The sequence below is a fragment of the Theobroma cacao genome, chromosome 1 (assembly GCF_000208745.1).
Source record: "Theobroma cacao cultivar B97-61/B2 chromosome 1, Criollo_cocoa_genome_V2, whole genome shotgun sequence".
Lineage (NCBI taxonomy): Eukaryota > Viridiplantae > Streptophyta > Magnoliopsida > Malvales > Malvaceae > Theobroma > Theobroma cacao.
The window spans coordinates 33,812,071-33,835,928 of record NC_030850.1 but is presented as its reverse complement, the minus strand read 5'-3'; the positions used below and the strand labels follow the sequence as shown (position 1 = coordinate 33,835,928).

The window sequence follows — 23,858 nt, the reverse complement described above, 5'->3', positions numbered from 1 at the left end:
ATAGCATATTAACTTGTTATGATGTAAGGTGAGATTATCACGTTGCCACAATAATGTATCATATGAATGCCACATCACTTTCAATTATGACAAGTCAATATATCACATGAGTATAAAGTGATAAGTGTCATTTTGATTAATTATAATTAAATAATTGTTAATTATAAAGACATATTTGATCATGAATAAAAATTTGATTGAATATAATAAAAAGATAAAAATTTATTTGAATTTTTTTTAGGATAGTTAAATACTTTTTTAGATATCATGTGCAAAAAATTAAAAAAGACAAAAAGAAAATTCTGCAAAATAAAATAAATTGGGGTAGATCGGGGAGGGTTTGTGTTTTGGCCAGAGATAAAGACATAACATCGTTCCAAAATCGTACATGATTTTAGAAGATTTGAAAAATCAAAGAAAGAGAGTCCTTAGTGATAAATATATGGAGAATGATTGAAACATGTAAACGCAATGCAGTTGGTTGAGATTTGTAACCACAAATTCAGAAACGTAAGTTGAGACATTATTTTACTTTTGTCTTTAAAGAGAAAATTCTATGAAGATTCTCAATCTTACAGTATTTCCCTTTTGTTTTTGGATTCCAAGCTCAGACATTTAATAGATGGGTACGAAATGCAATGTCAGCAAAATTGAATGAGCAACAAACATATGGATGCTTGAAGCTCTGGACCCCGATTCCAGAAAGAAAGCATTTAATGCGAGCTATGGCATGGTCCAGGCCACTACCTACCCGGAATTAGCCAATTAATACGTGAGATGAGAATACTAAAGAAAGTATTTCCTTGGCGGAACGGAAGATGGGAACCCATCATTTCCCTCCCAAAAGACTGACCACAAAATCATAAATGAAGGATACACAAGGAAGGTCCAGACCCTCTGCTAACTTTTCTTGAATCAGTTATGGGCATTACTTCTATTGTCTTCCGTGTTGTACACCTGTGAGAGTGAGACAATGTTGAGAGTCTCAGAGAAAAACCGAATTTAAAGAGAGGTGAGAGTAGGTGTTTGAATGGCAACTACCCAGAATAAAACTACAAACTACTTCCATTTCCATTTCCTTTCCCATCTTGATCAAAACCTTGTGCCACATACAAAGGGCATGCAAGTCTTACAGAGAAGGAAGAGAAAGAGACAGGAGAAACACGAGAAAGATTAACTTCTTCCGTAACAAAATGATGCTATGGAATTTAAAGAGTTTAAGGCCCCTAGGAATTCTATCTCTTGAGCTCTCTTCGCCTGTTGGCGAATACTTCTCCATGTCTCATGATCCAAAACCTCTCTATTTCTTCAGCTTTCCGGCCCGGAATCCTACCTGCAATTAAGGCCCATCTGCATAATTCAAGAAGTTAATGATTAGGACCAAGAACTAAACCAACCTGTAGGACAAACAAGATGATTTCGGTCAAAAGCTTTTAATTAGGATGACACAGAAAACGCTCCACTCAATTGAGTGGTTCATGTAACAAAACAGAAAACAAACATGGAAAAAGCCATTGTACTTTCCAAATGAGCTCATTGTCCAGGTCGAGCAGGGGGCCATGAATAATGGACCAACTGCTGCTGCAGTAAATAACAAAACTTTGACCAATAACAATCATTTGCTTTTTAACGAAACAAATATACATGACCCGCAAAAGCATCCTTAGCTAAAACCAGCAATCTCAAGATTACTACTAACAATTCCATGCACTATGCTATGTACACTACCAATGGATTTATATATTTGCAGTAATGCCACATCAGCCAAGAAGAGAATATAAATTAGTGTGGTGAATCGGTGGTGACAACCCACAACCGTTTATTCTCTGTGTTCCAAGCATGAAATTGAAAAGAATGATTTGTTTTTCGAAAATAAGGAAGAAGAAAGTTTCTATTTCAGGCTCGCTTCCTTACCTGTCCCCAACGAGTTTATACATTCTATAAATGAGATCTTCTTCTTGTTCAGACATGTTTATGAATTCCCACTCAATGCTGCTCACCTCTGCCATAAACATTAAGAGAGGACCAAAACAGAGTAACTATTGGCTAACATTTAACCAAGCAGAAGTAGAAAATGGAAATGGAAGACAGACAGACAGAAATTCGGAACAACAAAGAGGAAATGAAAGAACCCCCGGAAAGGGACCCGGTGTTGGTCCAAAAAAACGAGAGAAAGTCACACAAAAAAAACCTACCTTCAGAGCAGCAGCTACTGGTCTTTGCCTGCTTCCGGCGACGTTTGTCCATAGTAGAAAAGGCAGCGAGAATATAAAGGGGTGAGAGAGAGGAGAACGAGAGAAACCCAAGACTCAAACTAGAGTTTTTGAGTGCAATACGGTGAAGGGGAAATTGAGGATTGACAATTAATAGTTTCCTGAAGAGGGAATTTATAATATACTGGAATAAAATTTTTGCGGACTTCGAATGAGTGAATGAATGAGCTACATAAATGGGGCATTGAGAGTTGAGCTTGGAAAACCCCCCCCCCCCCCCCTCCCCCCCCCCACCATTATTCACCCCAAAATTTCACTCATCCCTCTTCCTCAACCACTCCTTCCTTCCTATCCCGTNAACCCCCCCACCCCCCCCCCCCCGCCCCCTTGGGAACAAAAGCAACGAACGACAGGTCCTACCAAACAAACAAATTAAAATTTGGTTGACTTGTAGTTGTCCCTGTTCAGGTCATAAGCTAAGTCAAAGTTCTGCTTAAGGATAGCGTTAAGCAGCTGAACTGACAGCACCGCCCTTCGCTTTAGCAGTTTCTTTTTTTAAATTTTGTCCTTGGGGTATCTTTGTTCTTGGTGCATAGGAGGGGCAGAATCTGCAAGACCATCGAAGAACTTCCCTAGCTAATCAGTACTAGAATATTGTTATTATAAACAAAGCTTGTTAAACAGTACTCCTCAAGCTATGTAACAAACCAGAACCTGATACCACTGGCTGCCGCTTTCGGGTTTAGAAACAGTTATTTCAGTTTAATTAATCAGGGTTGGATGTTTAAGCTTAAACTATTACTAGTAGTTAATCCACATTGCCTGATTTGATACTGCCAGAGTGAGGCTGGAATGGAAAACGATGTGACATGACAACTAAATCGCCATCATCCCTGTTGTGGAGGAAAGGTAAAACTTCAACAAACCAACAGCAGAATCCAACCCAAAGAAAGAAAAAAAAAAAAAACCCAAAAGTCCTCTCAAAGTGACATGTTCTATGGCTGCCCTTGTTGGCTTAAAACGCTACCTAGAAGTAGAGAACAGTCCCCCAAAACTCTCCAATGGAATGTTGTGATCCGGTACTTGGGACTCAAAAAAGGCCTCCCCAACCTTATCTCTCTCTGTAAATTAGCTGCTATCTTTTGTTGGAGATCTACACATTTTTGACTTCCATAGCAAAATCCTATGTGCCTTTTGGTAAAAGTATGTTTACCTTTCAGCATGCTAAGATTGCTTTGTCATTTTGCTTTAACATTCAAATTTCAACCGTTGATCCTTTTCTCAAATGATAAATTCTGTTTTGAGATGCTGCCAGGTTTTCAAGGCATTGAAAGGGTTGTAATTGTAATCTTATTTCAGACAAAATTTGATACGATGAAAGTAAAATAAATTATATATTGATGATTCTCAGGATTGGCATATAAACTCTGTCCATTTTTATTAATTTTAATAATATTTTGCACCCTCGTGAAGGGGTTTTTTTGAGGAAGAAGTGGGGGAGTTAGGTCGACGTCGGAGTAATGTATGGTATGGACCATCATATTCACATCCAGATTCATCAACTAACATACAAAATAACAGTACAAAATGATCTGATCCAGCACAGTCAGGGGATAATAATAATAATTTAATAAATGGAAACAAACTAAAGAGAAGATTAAAGGGTATTTATCTAAATCCTGATCATTATAATCATTTGAACAATAACCTTCAAAATTCAAGCAGACTTGAGTGAAAATATCACACCAATTTCCATTCATTACATAAATTTTTTTTTTTTAAAGATGAAATATTTCGTGAGTAATTTTCAAAATTTCATCGATATTGATATTTATGGATGGATTCATGAAAAAAAGACATGCACAATCTCATTGGACAATAGATAATTGAAAGAACCTTGGACCTGGGGAAAAACAACTCAAATTAATGTGTAGCATTAGAGCAAATTCTATGAATGAAAACAGAAGGGTGATGACAAGTGCTGTGCTGTTAAGTTTTCTGCATGACATTATCATTATGAAGGAGAGACCAGAATATCTAGCTAATTAAATGTTAATTATGATTAATCTCTAAACTAATGAGCCAAAAAAAGATATAATAATATATATATATATATATATCTCTCTCTCTCTTTCACTGTACTTGGTGTATGTTGATACTTGAGTAACTCAAAGGGATGAATGTTCGGTAGAGCAACAAGAGTCAAAAAGAAAAAGGCCAAACATCACCTCTGGCAATACGTCATACCATACTACTTTCCAGGGTCCGGCCAAAAATAAAAAAACTCATATTATTCTATTTGTTTAAACGTATATTCTATATGTTTTTAGTTGAACAAGCTATGTAGGTTGACAGGACGAAGGGCGTTTTGTTCGATGAGTTTGGGGGAGAGGGCAGCTTTTGCAAAGATCCTTGGTGTCTTTTGAAGCCTCTTTATGTGAAAGATCAACTTTTGGAGATTGAGCGTTACTTTCGTTTCACAATTTTTTGCAGCTCTTTTGGATTCAACGTTTTACCTATTGGACACATACATCCAACCTTAGCTACCTGACAATTCCCCCACCCCTATATTTCTCTCTGCAGCTGTGCTTACGAAAATGGGCATACACCCAGCAGCGAAGTTTCAGTAGTTCCCAGCAGCTAACTTCTTTAAACTTTTCTGTTCTCGTGGAAATTGTTTGAGTAAATATCTGCTTCAAGTATTTTTTTTCTTTGAAAGGCATCTGCTTCAAGTAATAATGTTTCAATATGGCATTATTTTCCTCTTCTTCTTGTAAGAACCCAAATCCGACTCAATAAAAAGTTGACTTTTACTTACCTTATTCATATTAAAATTGTAATAAAAGAAAATATTTTACAAAAGAATATTTATGAGTATTGTGAACATATAAATATAATAAAAGATTTTTTATTTATTGTCAATAGATTTTAAATTAGATATTCATTTTAAGATGTTACATAATTTTTTTATTATTTATGTCACGTGATAAATTTGTTATCTTTATTCGTGAAAGAGCATTTAGAAAAAAAAAACTCGAAGGAAATCTATGAGATGGACACAGATAGGGTGAGATGGTACTGCAATTTGCCAAGCATGTGCAGGTATTACTATCATCACCAAATTCTGAATTACAACCTTAATAACAAAAGGAATTTAATGTGCTCATATTTGTTTGCACGCAAAAATATAGTATCTGTCAATTCAAAGTCAGGAATCAGAAAGAGAGCTAGCTACTTCAAAAATTAAATAGCACAAGCACAACTAACCCAAGTAGCTAGATTCTTAGATGACAAAGAAACGTGAATGGATGATAAGATATAAAACTGTGATTCCTCTGAAAATGTTGAAGACAGAAAAGCAACCATTCCAACCAACGCTTGCAGTCTTGCAGAGAAGCTGCCATATCAAATATATATATATGTGCTTGTCTTGTCTTGTCTTGTATCTAATTTCCATCCCACAAACTGTATTGGATCCATATATTTCCCTGCCAATGAAAAAGTGGGTTTGAGATAGAAATTATAGAGTAGTCGTTACAGGATCAACTTTTATGTAAATCAGATGATTAGAAGCCTCTTGATGAACTTTGATCATAGCATCTTCTCAATAACCTGATAGGAGTAGCTTAGCCAAGATTCTTGGTTCTTAGATCTTGTCGTGTTATAATTTCATTAAGATGACAAGAATGTCTTAATCAGAAAATTCATTTCTGTTACTTCCCCGTAGTAATCCGGGTTTAAATTGTTAATGGGTATTTCATCGGATTCACTATGGGCTCATCAGTGGTCTTTAGATGTTGGCTTTGGGCCTCGATTTTGGAGTTGATCAAAACCAGAAAGGCCGGGGTGGCACAAATCAACTTGGGCTAGTTTTCCGTAGCGGATTTGTCTGGTGTAGCAATCCAGAGAAGATCGTCTCTTGTACGCATTGCATGTCCAAGCAACTTGCCGCGTTTGGAGACTCTTTTACTATTTTAAATCGATGATCCAAGATGTTAACATCATACTGACCTCTTTAATTGTATATGCACCATAGGAAGACCTAGAATCTTCTGTAATTTTCCATGACTTAGCATGCAAGGAGCACTGCTTCCTTTGCAAACCAGATGTTAATTCTCTATATATAGTGACGTTTTTCTCTCAAACGTATCATTAAGGAAGAATGTAGTAGTAGTATTACCTCTTGTTTTTCTTCATATTTCCCTTCATTGTTTCTTTCAGCTAGCTTCTCCCTCTCTCTCTCTCTCTCTCTCTCTCTCTCTCCTTTTTGGGATGATGAAATGACAATGAAGAGGGGCAACAACAATAACAACATTACAGTAGCAACTAGGACGCAAATCCCAACAGATGAAGAACCTGCTGTTAAGATGCTCGATCGTGATTCTCTTGTCCAAGTTATGGCTGAAAATGGTTTAAGGTCAGCTACTGGATCCTGCAGGATGCTGCTTTACCCTGTAAACTGAAGTCTAGTTTTCCCTTTTCAGTTCTTTCGAGTATACATTTTGGCGTATGCTTAGGATTTTCAAAAGTGAAATTAGATGATCTGTGATTAGGCTACAGGTATTCCAACACAGTGAAAGGACCCTCGCACCATTAACGCTGGGTAAAAATCGTGAGTCGAAGGATGGAGCAACCCTGTTCCTCCGATGCCTGGTCGCAAGACTTTGGTTTTCTATCCTTCATCAATTTAACCCATTTACATGTAATCATTTATCAATACTACTCTCCTGACTTGGGAGTCTATATTTGATGCATAGTTTCGGTGAACAATATATTTGTCACCTCACTCAAATTTTTTATTTATTTTTAAATATATAATAATGATGAGATGACGAATTATAATTTATCGAAAATGTAGTGAAAAATGTCAAATATTAACTCAAAGAAATTGGCCAGAAATTAAATGCAACTTTTACAACTACAAATGATTACGTGTAAATAGGTCAAAGCACAAAGGGATGATTGTATGTAGTTTACCTTTCCAGTTTCGATGAAGGGTGGGAAAATCCTAGTATTAAACGAAATGGGAGAAGGTACCCCCTCGGTCATGTCTGTACATAAACGTAGTAATGCAGCTTAATACTACTATTTCATGTTGTCGTCTTAGTTTCTTTTCTTTAAGCAGAGTCCCTATCGGCTGGCCTGGAACCCAGTTTCAAGGATTTCTTTTATCATGGAATTTGGATATTAAAGAGGGTGAAGTGTGAAATGTTAATGTTTTCCCTCACAATGCTTTGTACAGCCTATCCAAACCCCATCAAGCACATCAAAACTCAAATTCCACATGGACCATGCAAATTACGATAACTGAATTTCTTCTTACAACATGAAGGTTAAGTCTCCTCCTACTAATTAGAAACACCTAGCTGTTAGCTAAAGACTGTTCAGGTTTCAAAGAACATTAAATGCTGAAGTAACAATGTAATCTATTCTACAGTCAAATTTTAGCAATGCCACATACAAATAGAGCAATTATATTTTCATTTTGAGAATAGCTAGATAGACAGCTAGTGTTGGTTTTAGTGCAACATCTCACCAGGGTTGCCCCATCCCACCAAGTCGTCGTGCCAACTGGATATCCTTCTTCACTGTGGCAAGAAAGGAAATAAAGTTAGTTTGTTCCTTTTGAAATGAAAATGGAATAAATTCTTTTCTAAAATCATTGCAATCAACCTATAAAAGGAAAGAATTGACTCTTTGAAATTGAGAAATAATGTTTTTCCTATAAGCATGAAACATAAGCTAGAAAAATGAGTAGATGGCAACACTAATAGTCTTATAGGCAAATAAACTGGGACCAAACATATAGCAATCACATAAAGAGTTTTCAAATGATTGTTTCCCGTCCATTGATTCAGCATTTGTATTCCACATATCATCCTACACAGTTTGGTCTGCAACAATCAACAAAAAATCATAATGTGCCAAGCAAATGTTGCATAATGTTATATATCTATACAGACTGGATATGGAGGGCAACCATAGTTCGAGATTAAAGCATAGCCAAAATTTCATATGTATGCATGAACCTAACAATTAAAAATATGATATAACCGATACACATCAAGACATATTTTACTCTTCCATCAAAGAAGAAGCCATATATTCAGAATAAACATTACTCATAGCAAGGCCTCCATAAACTTCTCCATGTTTCCATTACTTTCAACAAAAGAAGAAAAGATTTGTAGGCCGAGAGGCGAACTTTTAATACGCCCAATGGCATTATTCTGTACATGGTCTTCCACTAAAACACGTAACTAACTTCAATGAATCAAATACACAACATCAAGGTATCAGATTAAATATCCCAAACGTGGAGTTGACCGTATCATGTTACCAACACTTATAGCACCATATTATTACTACTACCTTTAGGTCACTACAATTATTTTAGCATTAACTTAGAAGGCCCTGAACTGCAGAACAAATATGCCCAATATAAAGTAGTTCTAACAAAAACAACAATTTCTCCAGTCTTTAACTTACTCAGTGTAACACGCTTAGCATGAATTGCACACAGCATAGCATCTCCAAACAATTGAACCAAATATTCCTCTGCTGCCTACATATGCACCCAAAGTCATACACATTTTGAAATAGGACGTAGCAAAAGTATTGATACCACAGATTGCATTGCTATTCCATATTGTAAAAAGATATATGACAACCTGAACAAACTAGAGTTCACAATCATTTATGGAAATTAGCATACTCATACCACACTGAAATGCAAGCTCAGTTTTTGGACACTTACGAATGCAAAATTAAGATATGCTCAGTGTAAATTGATTTGCATGTTAATGTTGCAACCTAACCTACGGCTATACGATAATATGAAGACTGGGAAGCATAATTTGTAACAGACCAACCACATTCACAACCATAAGCCCAAAAATTAACTTGCACATCATTGTGTGTTGTATTTGTTTTTAAAGGCTTATCAATTCTTTTTTATGACAGCAAAAGGGATAAGTTACCGAACCTCTTGAATTGCAACTAAAGCTTCGGCTTTCCAGCGACTTATGTCCGGCGCAAGTTGGTAGGTAATAGCTCGTACCTATAAAAAATCATATTGAACATCAGAACCTTTTGATTAAGCTTCATAACTACTCTCAGCTAAAAGATACTGCATATTGCATGCACAAGGGCAATGTTAATGACATCTAATTGGGATATTTCAGAGCCAAAGCTAGAAATAAAATAAAATGTAACCTTTTCAAAATTCAACAATAACTGGTGCATTCGAAATTAATAGAGTTATTTCAATCTCAATTTGCCACTAACATTTTCAGTTGTATAGATGGATGTTCAATAAGTAGTGCATTGAAGACAATAAACTAGTTTAGGTATGTGCCTACAATAAATAAGCACCCCAGAGAGAGAGAGAGCTCACTTCTCTAATGAAGCTGGCAGCAGGAATGAGCGGTTTCCAACTCTTTTGGTATTTCCGAATCTCTTGAAGAGCCCTAGTTCCCGGTCTAAAACGATGAGGCTTCTTCGATGTTCCTTGAGCTTTAACAATGAAAAAGCATCAGGCTAAATCTTTGATACAGCATGAATTTTGTTACTTACAGGGCAGGAAAAAAAAATCAGATCCGCTAAAACTCACACGGTGTGGCCTGTCCTCCAGTTTTTCCCTCTCCTCCAGTTTTTCTTGTCCTTAGAACACGAGCCTTCAGAAGCTCAAAATGCAAATTAGACCTCAGATTTATATTACAGATATGATAAAGAAATTATGAGAAAAAGTAGGGGAAAAAGAAAATAACAACAAAAGAATTGGTAAATTTAGATTTGCTATCAAAATTAATAGTTAGCATAACTGAGCAAATTTATGTTAAGTATTTCAAATTCTCGTTCTTGACTTCTTTTTGTTGCTCCACTTAGTCATCAAATAAAGGAGGAAGACAATTATATGTATATTGAATTTTTTTTTTTAAAAAGCTAACGATAAAAAGCAAGGGATGAGAAGAAGAAAAATCCAGCTTGGGAGACTAAGAAAATTTACCAAAAACATAAACATACTCTTCTCCTTCTTCTTTATTTTCCCCAAAATAATGGAAAATTCAACCAAAGCCCTAATTTTTGGCTTTTATATCAACATTTTATCATCAACAAGACAATCCACAGAAAGAACTCAAACGAGAAAAAAAAAACAGAGAAAGAGAAAGCTACCGGACTGGTTCCCGGTGACGGCGTCGACGTTGAGGCCCCTGCGGCAGCTGCTTTTTGTGGATAATTTTTTTTTTAAAAAAAAACAACCAACGTTTAGCAAAATCCTAAGCAAATTCGTTTGTTTAGAGAAAGAGAGAAAGAGAGATATTACCAGATGGCTTTGGTTTTCTTTTCTTAGCAGCGGTGTGCTTGGTTCTCGCCATGGCCGGAGCGATGAAAACCTTTCCTTCAGCGCTTTTTTGTTAAAAAAAAATTTGGCTGGGAAGACTGTATCAGAATATAAATCAATCGTATTTGACTATTTTGAATCTTATTTCCCGCTTGTGGTCCGGGACCGACTCCGTTCTCTTCTTCTCAGGCTCCCGCCGCTACAATGGCTAGGTTTCCTTGAAACGTAGGCGTTTTGTCGTTTTTCGTTTTTGCCCGTTATAGCCCGTGCCACTCACGTGCTCGAAATTTTCATTTTTCTTTCTCTTTTTGCTACCAAAAACGCGAAAGGTTTTCAATTTACATTCAAAGAAAATAGAGCGCATCTCTTTTTTTTTTTTTTAATTAAGTTTTACTAAAAATGGAGTACATTTTCCATATAAATTTTAAAGTGCATTTAATATTTAATACGATAGTTAATATATGATTCTCATTTAAAAAATAAATTTGATTTTCTCATTTCATATTTAAAATGTAGTACAAGAGGAGCACATATTTTTCTACCTTCTTTTTATTTTTTTTCAATACTATAGTTACACTATAAATAATAACTTTATATCACGTTAGGCGTTTCAAAGCAAAAAAATCTTTAATCTCAATCTCGAATAAGTATCTTATATTTCATTAAACACCCTCTTTTGAAAAGAAATAATTACTCGTTATAAAAATAATATTTTAAATTAAAAAGTATACATCAGAAAACGTCAAAAGTAAGACATTTTTGAATTGCTTGAAAGAATAACGTTGTGCATTTCTTTCTCTCAAAGTCTTTGCCAACCTCCTGGCTCCCAGTTCGTTTTGCCATCCTCTTATTTTTAATATATATATATATATATATATATATATATATATATATATTANTTATATATATATATATATATATATATATATATATATATATATTTTAGCCAGTTACTTCATATTTTATCCCCCTTAGAGAAATGACTCACCCAAGCCAAATTTAATGCCGCATGAACATCTTTTAAGTAGAGTATTCTGAGGTTGAATTCTTGCTGGTGGTAATAGATATTCGTCATTCTTCCATGGAAACTACAAGCACATTGCTATGAAACTATACATTGCATCCTCAAGAATTTTACTCTAGGAGTTGTGGCACTCAAGTTTTTTATGATCAGGTAGCTATGTATGAGACAGAGTCATCCACCTGGCTAAGTTGGCGAGTACGTCGCTGAAAATCTTCCAACTCTAAGCATTAATCTTGAAAACAAAGATGTAATTACAGCAAATGCAGTCTTGAGGCAATCATCATTCCCACTCTGATCTACCCACAACAATGCACTTGAACATCCACATCAAAGGCTAAAAGACATACTTTCAGATAAGCTAAATCATACAGCAACATCCACAAGATACCTAATAATTACAACATAGCGTAATGGAGTAGCACAGAAGACAGACAGCAACAAGATATCGAGGCAGAAAAATAGTATGCTTTGCTTATTTATTTATTTATTTATATATTTTGAGTGGTTCTCTTCTTCCCCTTTTTACTAGTTTCTTGATCCAAAAATCATCATGTGAGCTGGAAAACCATTTAACAGGAGGCTAGATTACACAACTCACTGGATAGCTTTGAAAGTTCCCGACCAAACAGTTGCTTGCAGTAGAAATCCATACAGAGTTCAACTGAATTCTGAAGTCTAGGACTGTGATGGAGTAGGAGATGTTGGAGGCTTCAAATCTGGATACTGCAACCATAAAGAAAGAAAAATGAGAAATGTTAGTATTTTTCCCATGTATAAACAGTAGGAAGCAAAAGCAACCACTTGTAATACAAGCATATGGCATAAGATAAAAACTATGAGGAATTTATGGAGTAATAAAAGTGACATTACAGAAGCATATGGTGAAAGTGGTCTTGGAAATCCGGAGGGTTCATCTTCCTTGGCCCCTGTTGTAGGTACCGAATTGATTTGAGGAGGTGGTTCTGCTGCTGCTTCTACTCTCGGCTCTGGTTTAGCCTCGGTAGGTGCAGGAAGAGACTTGCCTGTGGTAGTTGTTGGTAGTAAGGCCACTCCAATTTGCTGAGTGTCACACGTAGATACAAATATAGAGAATTATGATCATGGAAAAGAAGCAATGGTTTATAGTTAAGAAATTATGAGGGGAAAGAAGAACGCATTCCAGTCTACAGCAGCCTATTGCAGTAATATGCACAGCAAAAAATTGTTTTTATGGTCAGAATAACTTTTCTTGGCAAGACGTGGGTCTTGCTCAACAGATAAATAAAGCATACAAATAATAACCAGAATTTGTATCAAGTTTGGATACCTTTATCTCATCAACAAATTCATTAGGAGCAATCTTTGTGGTTAAAAATTCATCAACTTGTTGAAGAGTTTGCTTTCGGTCCTGTCACAAATAGCAGGGTAGAAAAGTCAAGCAGAACCATTTCATTTAGACCATAGGCTTTAAGAAAGACCATAGATTTAAAAATTAAGCAACATATTCGACAGTTGTCAATTGTCAGGAACCATATTGTTCAAAGTAAGCTGGAAAATACTTAATTTTCAATTAAATTCATGAAAAAATAGCTCAAAAGTGGAGACTTGCCTCTGCAAATAGGAGTTTCTTGCTCACAAGCTGAACAATAGCAGCTGAGCCCAGAAGTTGAAGTATAGTTTCTAACTGAAGAAGACATGAGAACCACAATTTAAGTTGTTTTGATGAAAAAAAAAAAACTAAAGTCAAAACAAAACAATGATAAAAGCAAGAATAGAAATTAGAAGCTAATAATAGGACTTAAAAACCTAACCTCTGAAAATGCCAGGAAGCCCAATCCAGCAGCTGCAGCAATCCCTAGTGTAACAGAGAGGCCATCTGATCCCTCCTGCAGATTATAACCAATGTTACCATATAGATGAAAACAAAGAAAAAAGGCTGCAGAACTTTCTTGTAAAGAACATAGGAAGAAGGGTTGCTATTTTTCTTCCTTAATTTTTATGCATCTTGCCTCTGAACCGAAGGATATGTAAAAATCTCTATGAGATTAAAACCTTAGAAGTGCATAAGCAAATAAGAAATGAAGATACGCACTCCAAGGGCCCCGGTGATTGTTTCTGTCAAATTGCTAAGGTCAAGCCCTTTCTTTGGTGGTATCCAAGGAAGACCACTATTCTGCAAAATTGCAATTAGCCTCTCAAATGATGCAACTGCTAAAAGAATAAAATACTAAACAGCAAAGAATTTAGAACAGCAAATACCATCCATCCTCGTTGTCCTTCTGCACCATCTTTTACTGCATAAGCAGCTTTGAATCCATTTGCAGTGACTAATTCCGCAACCAGTTCGGAGTTCCCATCAAATCTGGCTTTCAACACAAATTTAACAACATGAGAAGATGAACCTACTAGAAGTTCTAATTTCATCCTTCTTACAAAACACAATGCATATAAAGGAGAGAGAGAGAGCAATTCTCAGTTTATATTTACAACAGAGAGCAATTTTCAGGTTATAGTTACAACTAGAATGTATGTCATTGTCAGCCAAGCTTCCATATGTTATCAAAGAAACAACCCAACATTTAGAACTTAGACTATCAATTTAGAAATCTCCAACCTTGGAACAAGATGCGGTTAATTTATGGCTTAGGATTTAGGAGACAGGCAGATAGCCATATTCTACTGTGTAGCTTAAGGCCAAAGAGCCTCCATATGTATTTCTGAATATTTTCTCCACAAGCAAGCAAACAAAACAAAGATCTTTTATTGTTAGTCCAACCAATACACAATGCATTTCATCTCAGATATGCAGAGACATCATCAATAGCAGTGGATCCTTAAACTAATTATAAATTATGGCAATGTCATATGCATATGCCTCGTGATTTAGAACCAAGAAGGTCAAGTTTTAGCACCGAATCACCTGGTGAAAAATGAATCAATAGTAGTGGTGATGTTATAAACAATGCCGGTGCGCTTAAGTTTTTGAAATGCTGGTCTGTTTCTTTTCATTAATCAATTTTTCTATGTTGATTGATTTGGATTCAGTTAGTATGATTCATGCCCAAAATGCTAGGAATTCATACGAACAAATACACAGAAAAGGCATAGGTCCAAAATCTTACTTGTCTATGACGAACAAGGTCGTATTTTCTGGTTCCCTGAATTTCAAAGACAGCTTTTTTAAGAACCCTGGTTTGTCTTCATTCTTAAAGGTAATTGACACAGGCTTCTTACCAAAACCCCTTACATCAGGACTACCAACTTCTCTAAACTCCTTGATCGCTCTTATGTCAAGCAACTGAGCCGTGGCATCATCACCCAGCTTGGCATAAGCACTCTTTGCAGACTCAACTCCCCATGGCTTCGGGTTCTTCAACAGCTGAGACAAAATTAATGGAACTGCCAAAGCAACAGCACCGCCGGCTACAACTGTGGGATTCTCGGTTACAAAACTGACAACACTATCAACAACCCCATTTGAATCAAGACCAAATGACGAGGAGAAGTCCTTAGTCTGCTGCAGTGCTTCCTCGTATGATAAAGCTTTAGCAGCACCACTGGTAAGAACGGAAGACAGCAGCACCATACCCCTATGCAAGGTTCTTGACAAACACTCCTGCAGAGATGGTGGGGTCTTAATAAAAGCTGCAGAAGTTGGAACTTTGGGTGGGGAAGCAATTGAGAGTGACGACACTTTTCTGGTCTTTGCTCTTCTCTCACAAAGAACTGAGAGAGGTGTCAGGCTCGCTGCATTGAGGGCCTCCATAGCATAATTTTATGCAAAAGACGGCTTGTAGGCTCTCAAAGATATGATGGAGAAGCTTGAACCATCAGAAATCGAGGGTTTATGAGGATTTTGTTGTTCTTGTAGAATTGATTGGATGACAAAGCCTGAGCTTTTGGAAGGAGCAATTTGGCTGGTGCTTTGAATGTTGAAAGGTGCTGAGGTGGAATGAGATATGAGATCTCTGCCATTCATTGCATGACACATTGGAAGTGAGATCACAGGCTTTATGATCATGTCCAGATGCACTTTCTGGTCTAAGCAGATTTGTGTGGCTGATAATTGTCAGGAGAAGTTTTTAGAAAACTCCATAGTACATCAAAAACACAGTAGTACCTTTCTTTTTGTACAAAAAATACAGTGCTACCATAGCTACTGTTGTAGTGCAAATCATTCCAGGCTCTTTCCTAATTTCCTCCACACAAACAGGATGATTACAAATTCAAAATTGTAATTATCTTCAATTTACCAGAACTAGAGAAATAGTAGTAGCAAGTTAAAAAGCTAATAAAGACAAGGATTCTTCTACCGGATTCAATTTGGGTACCCAAATATTTGATTCCTTAATGAAGGTTTTTGATGTCAATGTGAGATTTGTCTGGAGACCAAAATGTAAATCTTGCATGCCTGGTTGGAAAAGAGTGATGTTATGGTCCGATTAGTCCATTAAGCCCATCTATTAATCAAATGCTGGGTAACTGGCGTTCACCTTTCTTTGGACCAAAGAAAGAGAGTTCGAATCAAAACCCTGAACTCTGTCGAATTAGAAGAGGAAAAACCCTTAGCAAAAGCTAACAACAAGAGACCTTTTCTTTTTGTATATGGCTCAGAGCTAAAATAAATGCTGGATGGATATGCAAGAACGCCCATTTGTTGATGTGGCATTTGCTGTTTAATGCCAAAGACCAAACCACAGTTTAGTATCTTAGAGGATCCAATAACTGGATGGTGCAAAAAGACATATTGCAAAGACAAGGAGATCAGGAGAGACGTATACTTCGTGGAAATCTGATTTCAGCTCAGATCTTATAGGACTCCTTGGCATGTGGTATCTAACTGAATTTCTTCCATTAGAAAAGACAGATGAATAAGGGGAAAACCCCAAACTTACGTTGCATTGCCTAAAAAGAACAAAATTGGAATGGTTACAGAAGACCAAAAAAAAAATCCAAGCCTTGCCCAATTTCCCATATTGAAATGCCAGTTCCCCATGACCGCGCTTCCTCTAGCCGCAAGTAAATTGACATCAACGATGGGTAGAACACTGCATGTCTGACGTTGTTGTCATCAGAATAAACGAAAAAATGCTCTCCGCTGTTCTTTTCCCATTGTATTAGGGGCCTGTGCTTCTCCAACAATGAGAGGTAATCCCTACCAATGACAGCTGCACCACCAGAACCTGCTCAATATGGACAAGGAGAAACCTCTAATGTCACACACAAAACTTGTCTTTTAACAAGCCTAATTCAATGTACACCATAAATATTATAAGTTACAACATATAGTGGAAAGGATATTTAAGACATAAAAGACCATGTTTAGCATAAGCCAAGGAGTCAGTGTCAAGTTCACATATTTCTGAAGATTGCTAGGTCAACGTCTATGATTTAGTGCTAGATGGTCTTCCATGGAAGATAGATGCACAATCACCTTAACAAATAAGGGAAAAGAAGATCTAATACCTCCTGAAAGGACAAAATCATTTCCATAAAAGTTGATGCCAATAAATATCTTTGGAGCAAGGCTCTGAGCGTTGTTACCAGGGGGGCCAAGAAGCAACTGCAAGGTAAAGCGTATCCACTGAATAGGTGCATTTGGACCTGGATTGTTAGGACCTGAGAAGTCATAGGTCATAAGTGAGAAACCATCCACAGCATCACTCAAACTCTGAAGATCTTCTGGTCCAAAATCATGTTGCTGGAGCTTCTCTGAATGTGGTGGGCCTATAACGTACACCAACTGCAATTTTTGCTCAGGATTCCTGGCTGATCTCACAGAATGCAGTGCATATCCAAGTTGTTTTATAAACTTGAGCGCCTAGATGTGAAAACAGCAAAAATCTTTCAGACCTCATAAATCAGAAAGAACTTAATTTAGGTTGACCATTTCATTTCAAATCACTAGAGATAAGGAATTGCGACAGATCAGAAAAAGAGAATGCTTGATGATCATATGAACCTCAGGGTCTGGTATTATATAATAAAACTGAAAACCCTATAGCAAAGACACATCAATTTAGATGTCACTAACAGCTAGCCTCAAAAGATAACTTATAATAATTTAATTGAGGCTTTATTCTTATAAACTTAATATAGAGCTAAGCATGAGGTGGAGAAAGGAAGCATAATGCTATTGAACCCAAAAAGAAAAAGGATGAAAAGAATCAAAGGATTTTGAAAAAAGAAAAACAATTTAAGGAGTGAAGAAAGATTTGGCATGCTCAGGCAGCAAAATTCCACAAACTGCCACTTCAAAACATATTTAAACCCCAAGTCTTGGGAACCAGAATGGTACAGTTTTTAACAAAGAGAAAACATCAGTTAAGGTGAGGATTACCATATTCCTCATGTCTGGATCATGCAAGACACCATATGCAGCCCATCTTGACCAAGACTCTAGCACAATACCATCATAGTCCATTTCTCTATTCATTGAGGAAAGAATCCACAAAACAAATAACATTAGAGAACCACAGCATTTTGTTGAGGAAGTGCAGTTGAAAAATGTCTTCTGTAGCATGGTATACTTACAAAAGAACATAGAATAAGAAATGGGGGCTTACTTGCACTCTGTTACTATAAGATCAATAGCTTTATCCCTCTGTTTCTTCTTTTTAAGCAGCTTCGTAGGAAATGCTTCCAGAACTACTCTAGGTAATACCTACATATATAATATATCAAAAATATATTCTTATGATAATGGAAAATTCCAAACAAAAAAAAATTTTAATTACCAAAGCATCTCCTTTCATTCTAAGCTCTGATAACCATCCTTTGTCAGCATTGTGTCTCCCATCCAGAACTAAGCTGCTTCCTTGGCTGGCAACAAAGCTTTTACTTTTACTTTAATATTTGAACAAAAAAAAAACAAAAATTTTAATTTTTTGAAATTTAAAAGGAATGCTAACATCAAATTTGTTAATTCAATATTGGATATACCTTTTCAAATCATACCAAACGGGTGATAAGTGAGTAAACTTAGAATTAAACCTGTTTGCCATTTCATAGCCCCTCGAATTCCTGCAAAAATTTTCATCACATAAATCAAGAATTTGATTTCCACCAACATTTGAATAAAGGCACCCTTGAGATGATCTCACCATGGGGTAATGTAAGCCAACACGGGATAATCATAATGCCGTTGCGACGCATTTTCTCGTATCTTCAAATTCTCCTGAAATTACTCACAATTTCATAATTTTAGCCAAAAAAAAAGGAAAAATTTCTCTTTGATAAATAAGCTCAGTCTATTTATTTATTTATTTATTTTAAGTACGGTTCTTACAGCGAGGATCTCTTGGTAACTAATGTCGGTTTTGATGAGTCCTCGTTCAGTTACGACCGGTTCGAAACGTTTCGTACCTGAACCGTATTTGATGCTGTATACGAGTACAGATATGGCTGGAATTACGATGAAGAAGACTACGAATATACTGATGAGCTTACGATCCGAAGCATCTGAGTCGCTGAATTTGTCTTCTCGAGTTGCCGTTCCGACTCGCTCTTTGCGCCGTTCCTGACTCGGCTCCACTCGGCGCTCCCGCCTCCTCGCCATTTCTCTCGTTCTTAGTCCAAGTCAATCCTTTAGCAACAAAGTCAGGAAAAAAAAGAAGTCCATAATTCAGCTGACAGAAAAACGACTTGCCGTTTTAACAATTTGCTTTAATATGACAATTTTGCCCTTCATGCTCGATGATTTTACATTGAAGTCCCTGAATAAGTTATTAGTTAAATAACAAGAATCTCAATTGGAAAATATCAGTGACAAGGGGTTTTGGCTTGCTCATAAGCCCTAAACATTCAATTTCAATCCTAGACGAGTTTCACCCTCTACCCTGAACAGGTAATTCTTCCATCTAACTTTGTTTCTTTTTTGTATATTTATCTCAATTTTTAACAATTGAACATGGAACCTGGCCTTGTGCTTGCTTCAAACAAAGCTTCAATGTCAACTTCTCTTCCCCTGTTTCTATCTTACAAATCCCCATTTCATGGAAAACCACAACTTTCTATGAAATCCCATTTCCGTTCCTCGACCAAATTTCCAGAAAAGACACCATTTTTGGGACAAAGCTTGGTTTTTCAAGATAAGGATTTTACTTCTTTGGGTAATCTGAATAAAACCCATGTCCCTTTTGAGCCAGTAAGAGCTGCAGTTAAGAGAAGAAAAGAGCTTCCCTTTGATAATGTGATTCAAAGGGACAAGAAGGTTAAATTGGTGTTAAAGATAAGGAAGATTCTAGTGAGTCAGCCTGATAGAATCATGTCACTTAGGTCATTGGGAAAGTATAGAAGAGACTTAGGTCTCCAAAAAAGGCGTAGATTTATTGCTTTATTGAGGAAGTTTCCTGGAGTGTTTGAAATCATGGAAGAAGGGGCTTTTTCATTGAGGTTTAGATTGACACCCGAAGCGGAAAGGCTTTACTTGGATGAGTTGAGAGTTAGGAATGAAATGGAAGGTTTGTTGGTTGTTAAGTTAAGGAAGTTGTTGATGATGTCATTGGAGAAGCGGATTTTGCTGGAGAAGATTGCACATTTGAGGACTGATCTTGGGCTTCCTTTAGAGTTTCGCAACACAATTTGTCTGCAGTACCCTCAATATTTTCGTGTTGTTCAAACTGAACGAGGCCCTGCTTTGGAATTAACTCATTGGGATCCTGATCTTGCAGTATCAGCAGCTGAATTAGCTGAAGAGGAGAATCGAGCCAGAGAGTTGGCAGAGAAGAATTTGATTATAGATAGGCCACTTAAGTTCAATAGAATTAAGCTTCCTAAGGGTCTTAATCTTTCTAAGGGTGAAATGAGAAGGCTATGCCAGTTTAGAGACATGCCTTACATGTCCCCTTATTCAGACTTTTCAGGATTGAGGTCGGGAACTCCAGAGAAGGAAAAGCATGCTTGTGGGGTCGTACATGAGATTTTGAGCCTCACTGTTGAGAAGAGAACTCTTGTGGATCATCTCACTCACTTTCGAGAGGAATTTAGATTTTCTCAGCAACTGCGAGGGATGATAATAAGGCACCCTGATATGTTCTATGTGTCTTTGAAAGGGGATAGGGATTCTGTGTTCCTTAGGGAAGCTTATCGAGATTCTCAATTGATAGATAAGGATCCACTGTTGCTTATTAAAGAGAAGTTCCGCTCTCTTGTTGCCATTCCTAGGTTCCCCAAGAGGGGTGGTTTGAAGAAAGCTGCTGATGGGAATGAAGAAAGAGACATGTCAGAGGAGGCAAGCGATGATGAAGGAGGATGGTCTGATATGGATAGTTATCTGAGTGATGGTGGATTTAATGACGATAAGGGTGATGAAGATGATGATGACTATGAGGAAGATTGGAGTGATGAAGATGATGATGCACCACCAGATTTTGATGAAGATGATGAACCTATTAAGATTGGACTGAGCAAATCAACTAAGCAAGCAGATTACTTAGAAAAGAAAGAAGAGAAATTACTTGTTCCTGCATTTCCTGATGGTCAGCCAAGAGAACGTTGGTAAAAAGTTTTGCAAATTTGCTAGAAACTGAGGGCTCCCATTAGGTTTTTGACCCCTAAATGATTGCGTATCCCTTCTTAGCTTCAAATTTTTCCTGTGGAGAGTGGAGACAGAATCCAGTTTACTGTTTGGTGAGGTTCCAAATCTTATTTCTTGGAAGCTTGGGAAGTTATAGCAGTTGCAGATGGGCATCAATTAGGCTATGATACAAATTTTATATGTATGTAAATGGCATGAACGTAATGTTTTCTAAGTTAATGAAGCACCAAAAGAGAAATCTTTATGATAGATGAACCTTGTAGGCAGCTTCCAGAATGGAACTGTTCATGCCCTTTGTTAATATAATAAGACATTACCAGTGATCTAAACAGAATTACTTTATTGAAATGTTCTTTTTTATCTTTTTCCCTTACTACATTGCATTTATCACATTGAAATGGCTGGCTGGAGCTCAGGAAAAGCTTCATTGATGATTAATGCAATTCTGCAAGCCCTAAAGTGTATACCTAGTTCATATCTGCAATGATTTAGGACTCTCTGTGGGATGTTAATGTATTTTTATTGCCTTAGGAGGCGTGCAAGGGGCACTGTTTCCACTTATGAAATTTATCCTATATTGCAGTTCATTTGATCTAAGTTTAGCTTCTAGTTCTAGTTTCCTGCTCAGCTTGTTGCCCAATGTGTCCATTTTTGCTTTTTAATTAAGATGCGAATCTTGTGCTAACAGCTTGCGGGCTTGGACAAAGAAAACTAAATGGAAGATCACTACCATTGGTCTCAACTTACCTCAATTTGCCAATTGTGGACCATTTTTTTTTTTGAAAGGCCATTGTGGACCATGTTACCTATTGTATCCCGTCAGTTACTGTTTCTTTGCGTAATTATGTCGTTATATTTACATTTCAATTAGGCTATTAATATTTCATCAAAAAGAGAAAATTAGGCTATCCATTTTTCCACAGTTGATGCATAAACTTGACTGCTTGAGTATGCATTTGAAATCCAGCCTTATGATATCTGAAACTGAAACATTAAAATATTCGGAAGAACTATACGTAATCTGTTGGTATGTTGAACTTTTTTAAAATTATTTCTCCATCTACATATTTCACCGTAAAATTGCTCCTTCTTGAGCAAAGATTTAAATGCTAAATACATTTGGATTGATTCAGGGTATGCTTGTCATGCTTGCCAAGCGTTGCTTTTGGTGAAGCATACAACAGAATGTTCTCTGCAAACCCAAGGTGGTGTATGTGGTGAATAACTGAAAACAAAGAGATAGAAAGATAGGCATCTTCTTTCTAACCTATGGTGACATTAGGCAAATATACAACTTTACAATTTATTTTTAAGTTGCTTTCTCTAGTCAACATTCCTGTGTTTTAATTTCTTGCATTCATTTGGTTGCAAGAGAAGGCAAAGCATTAGATGGGGCACAAAGAAAGAATTATGGAGCTGGGTCTGGAAAGACATACATCAGGTGAGCTGATTGAAGTAGTGATGCATGAGATGTCTGAGAATCTTGGTCGATAAATGTTCTCATATCTTGATGATTTGTTCAAGATATGGTTTACATATTTCGGACTGGTGAAATGTTCCATTCGATATGGATATTATTGTTCTTGCGTGGACTTAACAAAGAAATGGACGTGACTGAGATGCCAAAACTGCTTTATTCTTTGTTGAGATGCCAAAACTTCGGGTCCAATTCGTTTTTTGCCATTTGGATATTAGAGAGTGTGAGAGAGACCCAAATTTTGAGAATCAGTGCTTGGGGATCAAATTGGGCCTTTGATTCACACTTCAATAGATTCGTTAACTACCGTCTATCACGTTAAACTCATCTAATGAACGATTGTGATGAGATGAATGAAATTAGTTAGTGAATGCATGTAACATTTTCCTTGCATGCATTTTCTGGCCTATAAAAGGCTCGTCGTTAGCCCACTCCTTACTCAAGTTGCTCAAGTGAGTCTTTTGAAGTCGGCATATTTGAAAGATATCTTGATCAATCTAGCCAGTCGTCAGACTAGGCCAAGGCACAGGTTGTTCACTCCCCCTCAGGGGCTTCCAACTTCGCCAGCTTTGGTAGTGTTTGATGTTTCAGGGCTTCCGTGTGTATAGTGAAGCCGGCTGGAGGCTCTTGTCGGGGACCTGAGCAAACTGTTTCTTGCTTTGGGAGGCGTCTGATCAGTTGACAATGGCAACCTTTTTTCACTCTCTTTCGAAGGCTTCAAGCTCAATAAACTACAGTTCGAAGCCTTCAAAGAGAGTGAAGAAAATTTGTCATGAATTTCCAGGCTTCGAAGCTGGGAACATTTATCTACTCTTCCTGCTTTCTTTCTGTTTTCCATGTTTTATTTTTGGTTTTACATATTTGATTAGCTGTAAAACTGAAAAACATACCCAAAGAAAAACATTTACAGCATGTTTGGTACATCTATTCCCATGTTTTCTCTTTACTCCCGTTTGGTAAGTAATGCCATAAGGAATAACTATTATTTGGTATTAACTATTCTTTAAAATGGGTAAAACTCAAGCATAACTAAACCCAAGTTCTCTTGCGGTATTTACATTTTAATTGCTGGGGCAATAGCTTTAAAATCTAATAAGATTAAAATACTTCTTATAACTTAAAAATATTACAACTCTAGACATATAAATATTTTTTTTTCTTCTCATTTTCCCTTCTTTCTCTCTCTTCTCACGTTCTTACCTCTCTAATTCTCTCTATAACTAGCACTCATCACCGGAGACGACGATGGTAGCAGCGACGACGACGATTTTACTACTGAATAT

At 36.7% G+C, this 23,858-nt stretch overlaps 5 protein-coding genes across 8 annotated transcripts; 1 reads left to right on the top strand and 4 right to left on the bottom strand.

The window, feature by feature from the left end:
* Positions 1,039 to 2,476, bottom strand: LOC18614004 (transcription factor CPC). Of its 2 annotated transcripts, none has more exons than XM_007051533.2 (3): positions 2,196 to 2,476; positions 1,915 to 2,002; positions 1,039 to 1,350 (listed from the first exon to the last, which is right to left on the bottom strand). In XM_007051533.2, the coding sequence occupies exons 1-3, from the start codon at positions 2,245 to 2,247 to the stop codon at positions 1,236 to 1,238; spliced, it is 255 nt and encodes an 84-aa protein (XP_007051595.2). In that variant the 5' UTR covers positions 2,248 to 2,476; the 3' UTR covers positions 1,039 to 1,235. The 2 variants fall into 2 exon arrangements, with proteins under 2 accessions (XP_007051595.2, XP_017970934.1); XM_018115445.1 differs by lacking the exon at positions 1,039 to 1,350 and adding an exon at positions 1,357 to 1,581.
* LOC18614003 (histone H3-like centromeric protein HTR12) lies at positions 7,482 to 10,861 on the bottom strand. 2 transcript variants are annotated; one of them, XM_007051531.2, is made up of 7 exons: positions 10,540 to 10,861; positions 10,389 to 10,435; positions 9,826 to 9,889; positions 9,610 to 9,728; positions 9,199 to 9,273; positions 8,703 to 8,778; positions 7,482 to 7,801 (listed from the first exon to the last, which is right to left on the bottom strand). In XM_007051531.2, exons 1-7 carry the CDS (start codon positions 10,589 to 10,591, stop codon positions 7,746 to 7,748), a joined length of 489 nt encoding a protein of 162 aa, XP_007051593.1. In that variant the 5' UTR covers positions 10,592 to 10,861; the 3' UTR covers positions 7,482 to 7,745. The 2 variants fall into 2 exon arrangements, with proteins under 2 accessions (XP_007051593.1, XP_017969663.1); XM_018114174.1 differs by having other exon boundaries at positions 10,389 to 10,438; positions 10,540 to 10,850.
* On the bottom strand, positions 11,782 to 15,544 carry LOC18614002 (rhodanese-like domain-containing protein 4, chloroplastic). Its single transcript, XM_007051524.2, has 8 exons — positions 14,683 to 15,544; positions 13,820 to 13,922; positions 13,653 to 13,733; positions 13,372 to 13,446; positions 13,170 to 13,244; positions 12,888 to 12,968; positions 12,452 to 12,640; positions 11,782 to 12,304 (listed from the first exon to the last, which is right to left on the bottom strand). The coding sequence occupies exons 1-8, from the start codon at positions 15,324 to 15,326 to the stop codon at positions 12,257 to 12,259; spliced, it is 1,296 nt and encodes a 431-aa protein (XP_007051586.2). The 5' UTR covers positions 15,327 to 15,544; the 3' UTR covers positions 11,782 to 12,256.
* LOC18614001 (chitinase domain-containing protein 1) lies at positions 16,201 to 19,173 on the bottom strand. 2 transcript variants are annotated; one of them, XM_007051523.2, is made up of 8 exons: positions 18,849 to 19,173; positions 18,664 to 18,737; positions 18,503 to 18,583; positions 18,298 to 18,406; positions 18,127 to 18,224; positions 17,901 to 17,988; positions 17,027 to 17,381; positions 16,201 to 16,743 (listed from the first exon to the last, which is right to left on the bottom strand). In XM_007051523.2, the coding sequence occupies exons 1-8, from the start codon at positions 19,116 to 19,118 to the stop codon at positions 16,490 to 16,492; spliced, it is 1,329 nt and encodes a 442-aa protein (XP_007051585.2). In that variant the 5' UTR covers positions 19,119 to 19,173; the 3' UTR covers positions 16,201 to 16,489. The 2 variants fall into 2 exon arrangements, with proteins under 2 accessions (XP_007051585.2, XP_007051584.2); XM_007051522.2 differs by having other exon boundaries at positions 18,298 to 18,382.
* LOC18614000 (protein ROOT PRIMORDIUM DEFECTIVE 1) lies at positions 19,321 to 21,463 on the top strand. The gene has a single exon (XM_018123684.1). The coding sequence runs from the start codon at positions 19,470 to 19,472 to the stop codon at positions 21,060 to 21,062; it is 1,593 nt and encodes a 530-aa protein (XP_017979173.1). The 5' UTR covers positions 19,321 to 19,469; the 3' UTR covers positions 21,063 to 21,463.

Bases quoted from the DNA above. Each gene is read 5' to 3' on its own strand.
- LOC18614004 (XM_018115445.1), bottom strand. From the start codon at position 2,247: ATGGACAAACGTCGCCGGAAGCAGGCAAAGACCAGTAGCTGCTGCTCT. The intron at 2,003-2,195 runs GTAGGTTTTTTT...TGTTTATGGCAG, and splicing joins CAGTAGCTGCTGCTCTGAAG to AGGTGAGCAGCATTGAGTGG. The intron at 1,582-1,914 runs GTAAGGAAGCGA...TATTTACTGCAG, and splicing joins TATAAACTCGTTGGGGACAG to CAGCAGTTGGTCCATTATTC.
- LOC18614003 (XM_018114174.1), bottom strand. From the start codon at position 10,591: ATGGCGAGAACCAAGCACACCGCTGCTAAGAAAAGAAAACCAAAGCCA. The intron at 10,439-10,539 runs GTAATATCTCTC...ATCCACAAAAAG, and splicing joins AAGAAAACCAAAGCCATCTG to CAGCTGCCGCAGGGGCCTCA. The intron at 9,274-9,609 runs GTGAGCTCTCTC...GATTTTTTATAG, and splicing joins CTGCCAGCTTCATTAGAGAA to GTACGAGCTATTACCTACCA.
- LOC18614002 (XM_007051524.2), bottom strand. From the start codon at position 15,326: ATGGAGGCCCTCAATGCAGCGAGCCTGACACCTCTCTCAGTTCTTTGT. The intron at 13,447-13,652 runs GTGCGTATCTTC...TATAATCTGCAG, and splicing joins CAATCACCGGGGCCCTTGGA to GAGGGATCAGATGGCCTCTC. The intron at 12,969-13,169 runs GCAAGTCTCCAC...TATTTGTGACAG, and splicing joins AGAAACTCCTATTTGCAGAG to GACCGAAAGCAAACTCTTCA.
- LOC18614001 (XM_007051523.2), bottom strand. From the start codon at position 19,118: ATGGCGAGGAGGCGGGAGCGCCGAGTGGAGCCGAGTCAGGAACGGCGC. The intron at 17,989-18,126 runs GTAAGCCCCCAT...CTCAATGAATAG, and splicing joins CTTATAGTAACAGAGTGCAA to AGAAATGGACTATGATGGTA. The intron at 16,744-17,026 runs GTATTAGATCTT...CATATTGAGCAG, and splicing joins TGATTTTGTCCTTTCAGGAG to GTTCTGGTGGTGCAGCTGTC.
- LOC18614000 (XM_018123684.1), top strand. From the start codon at position 19,470: ATGGAACCTGGCCTTGTGCTTGCTTCAAACAAAGCTTCAATGTCAACT.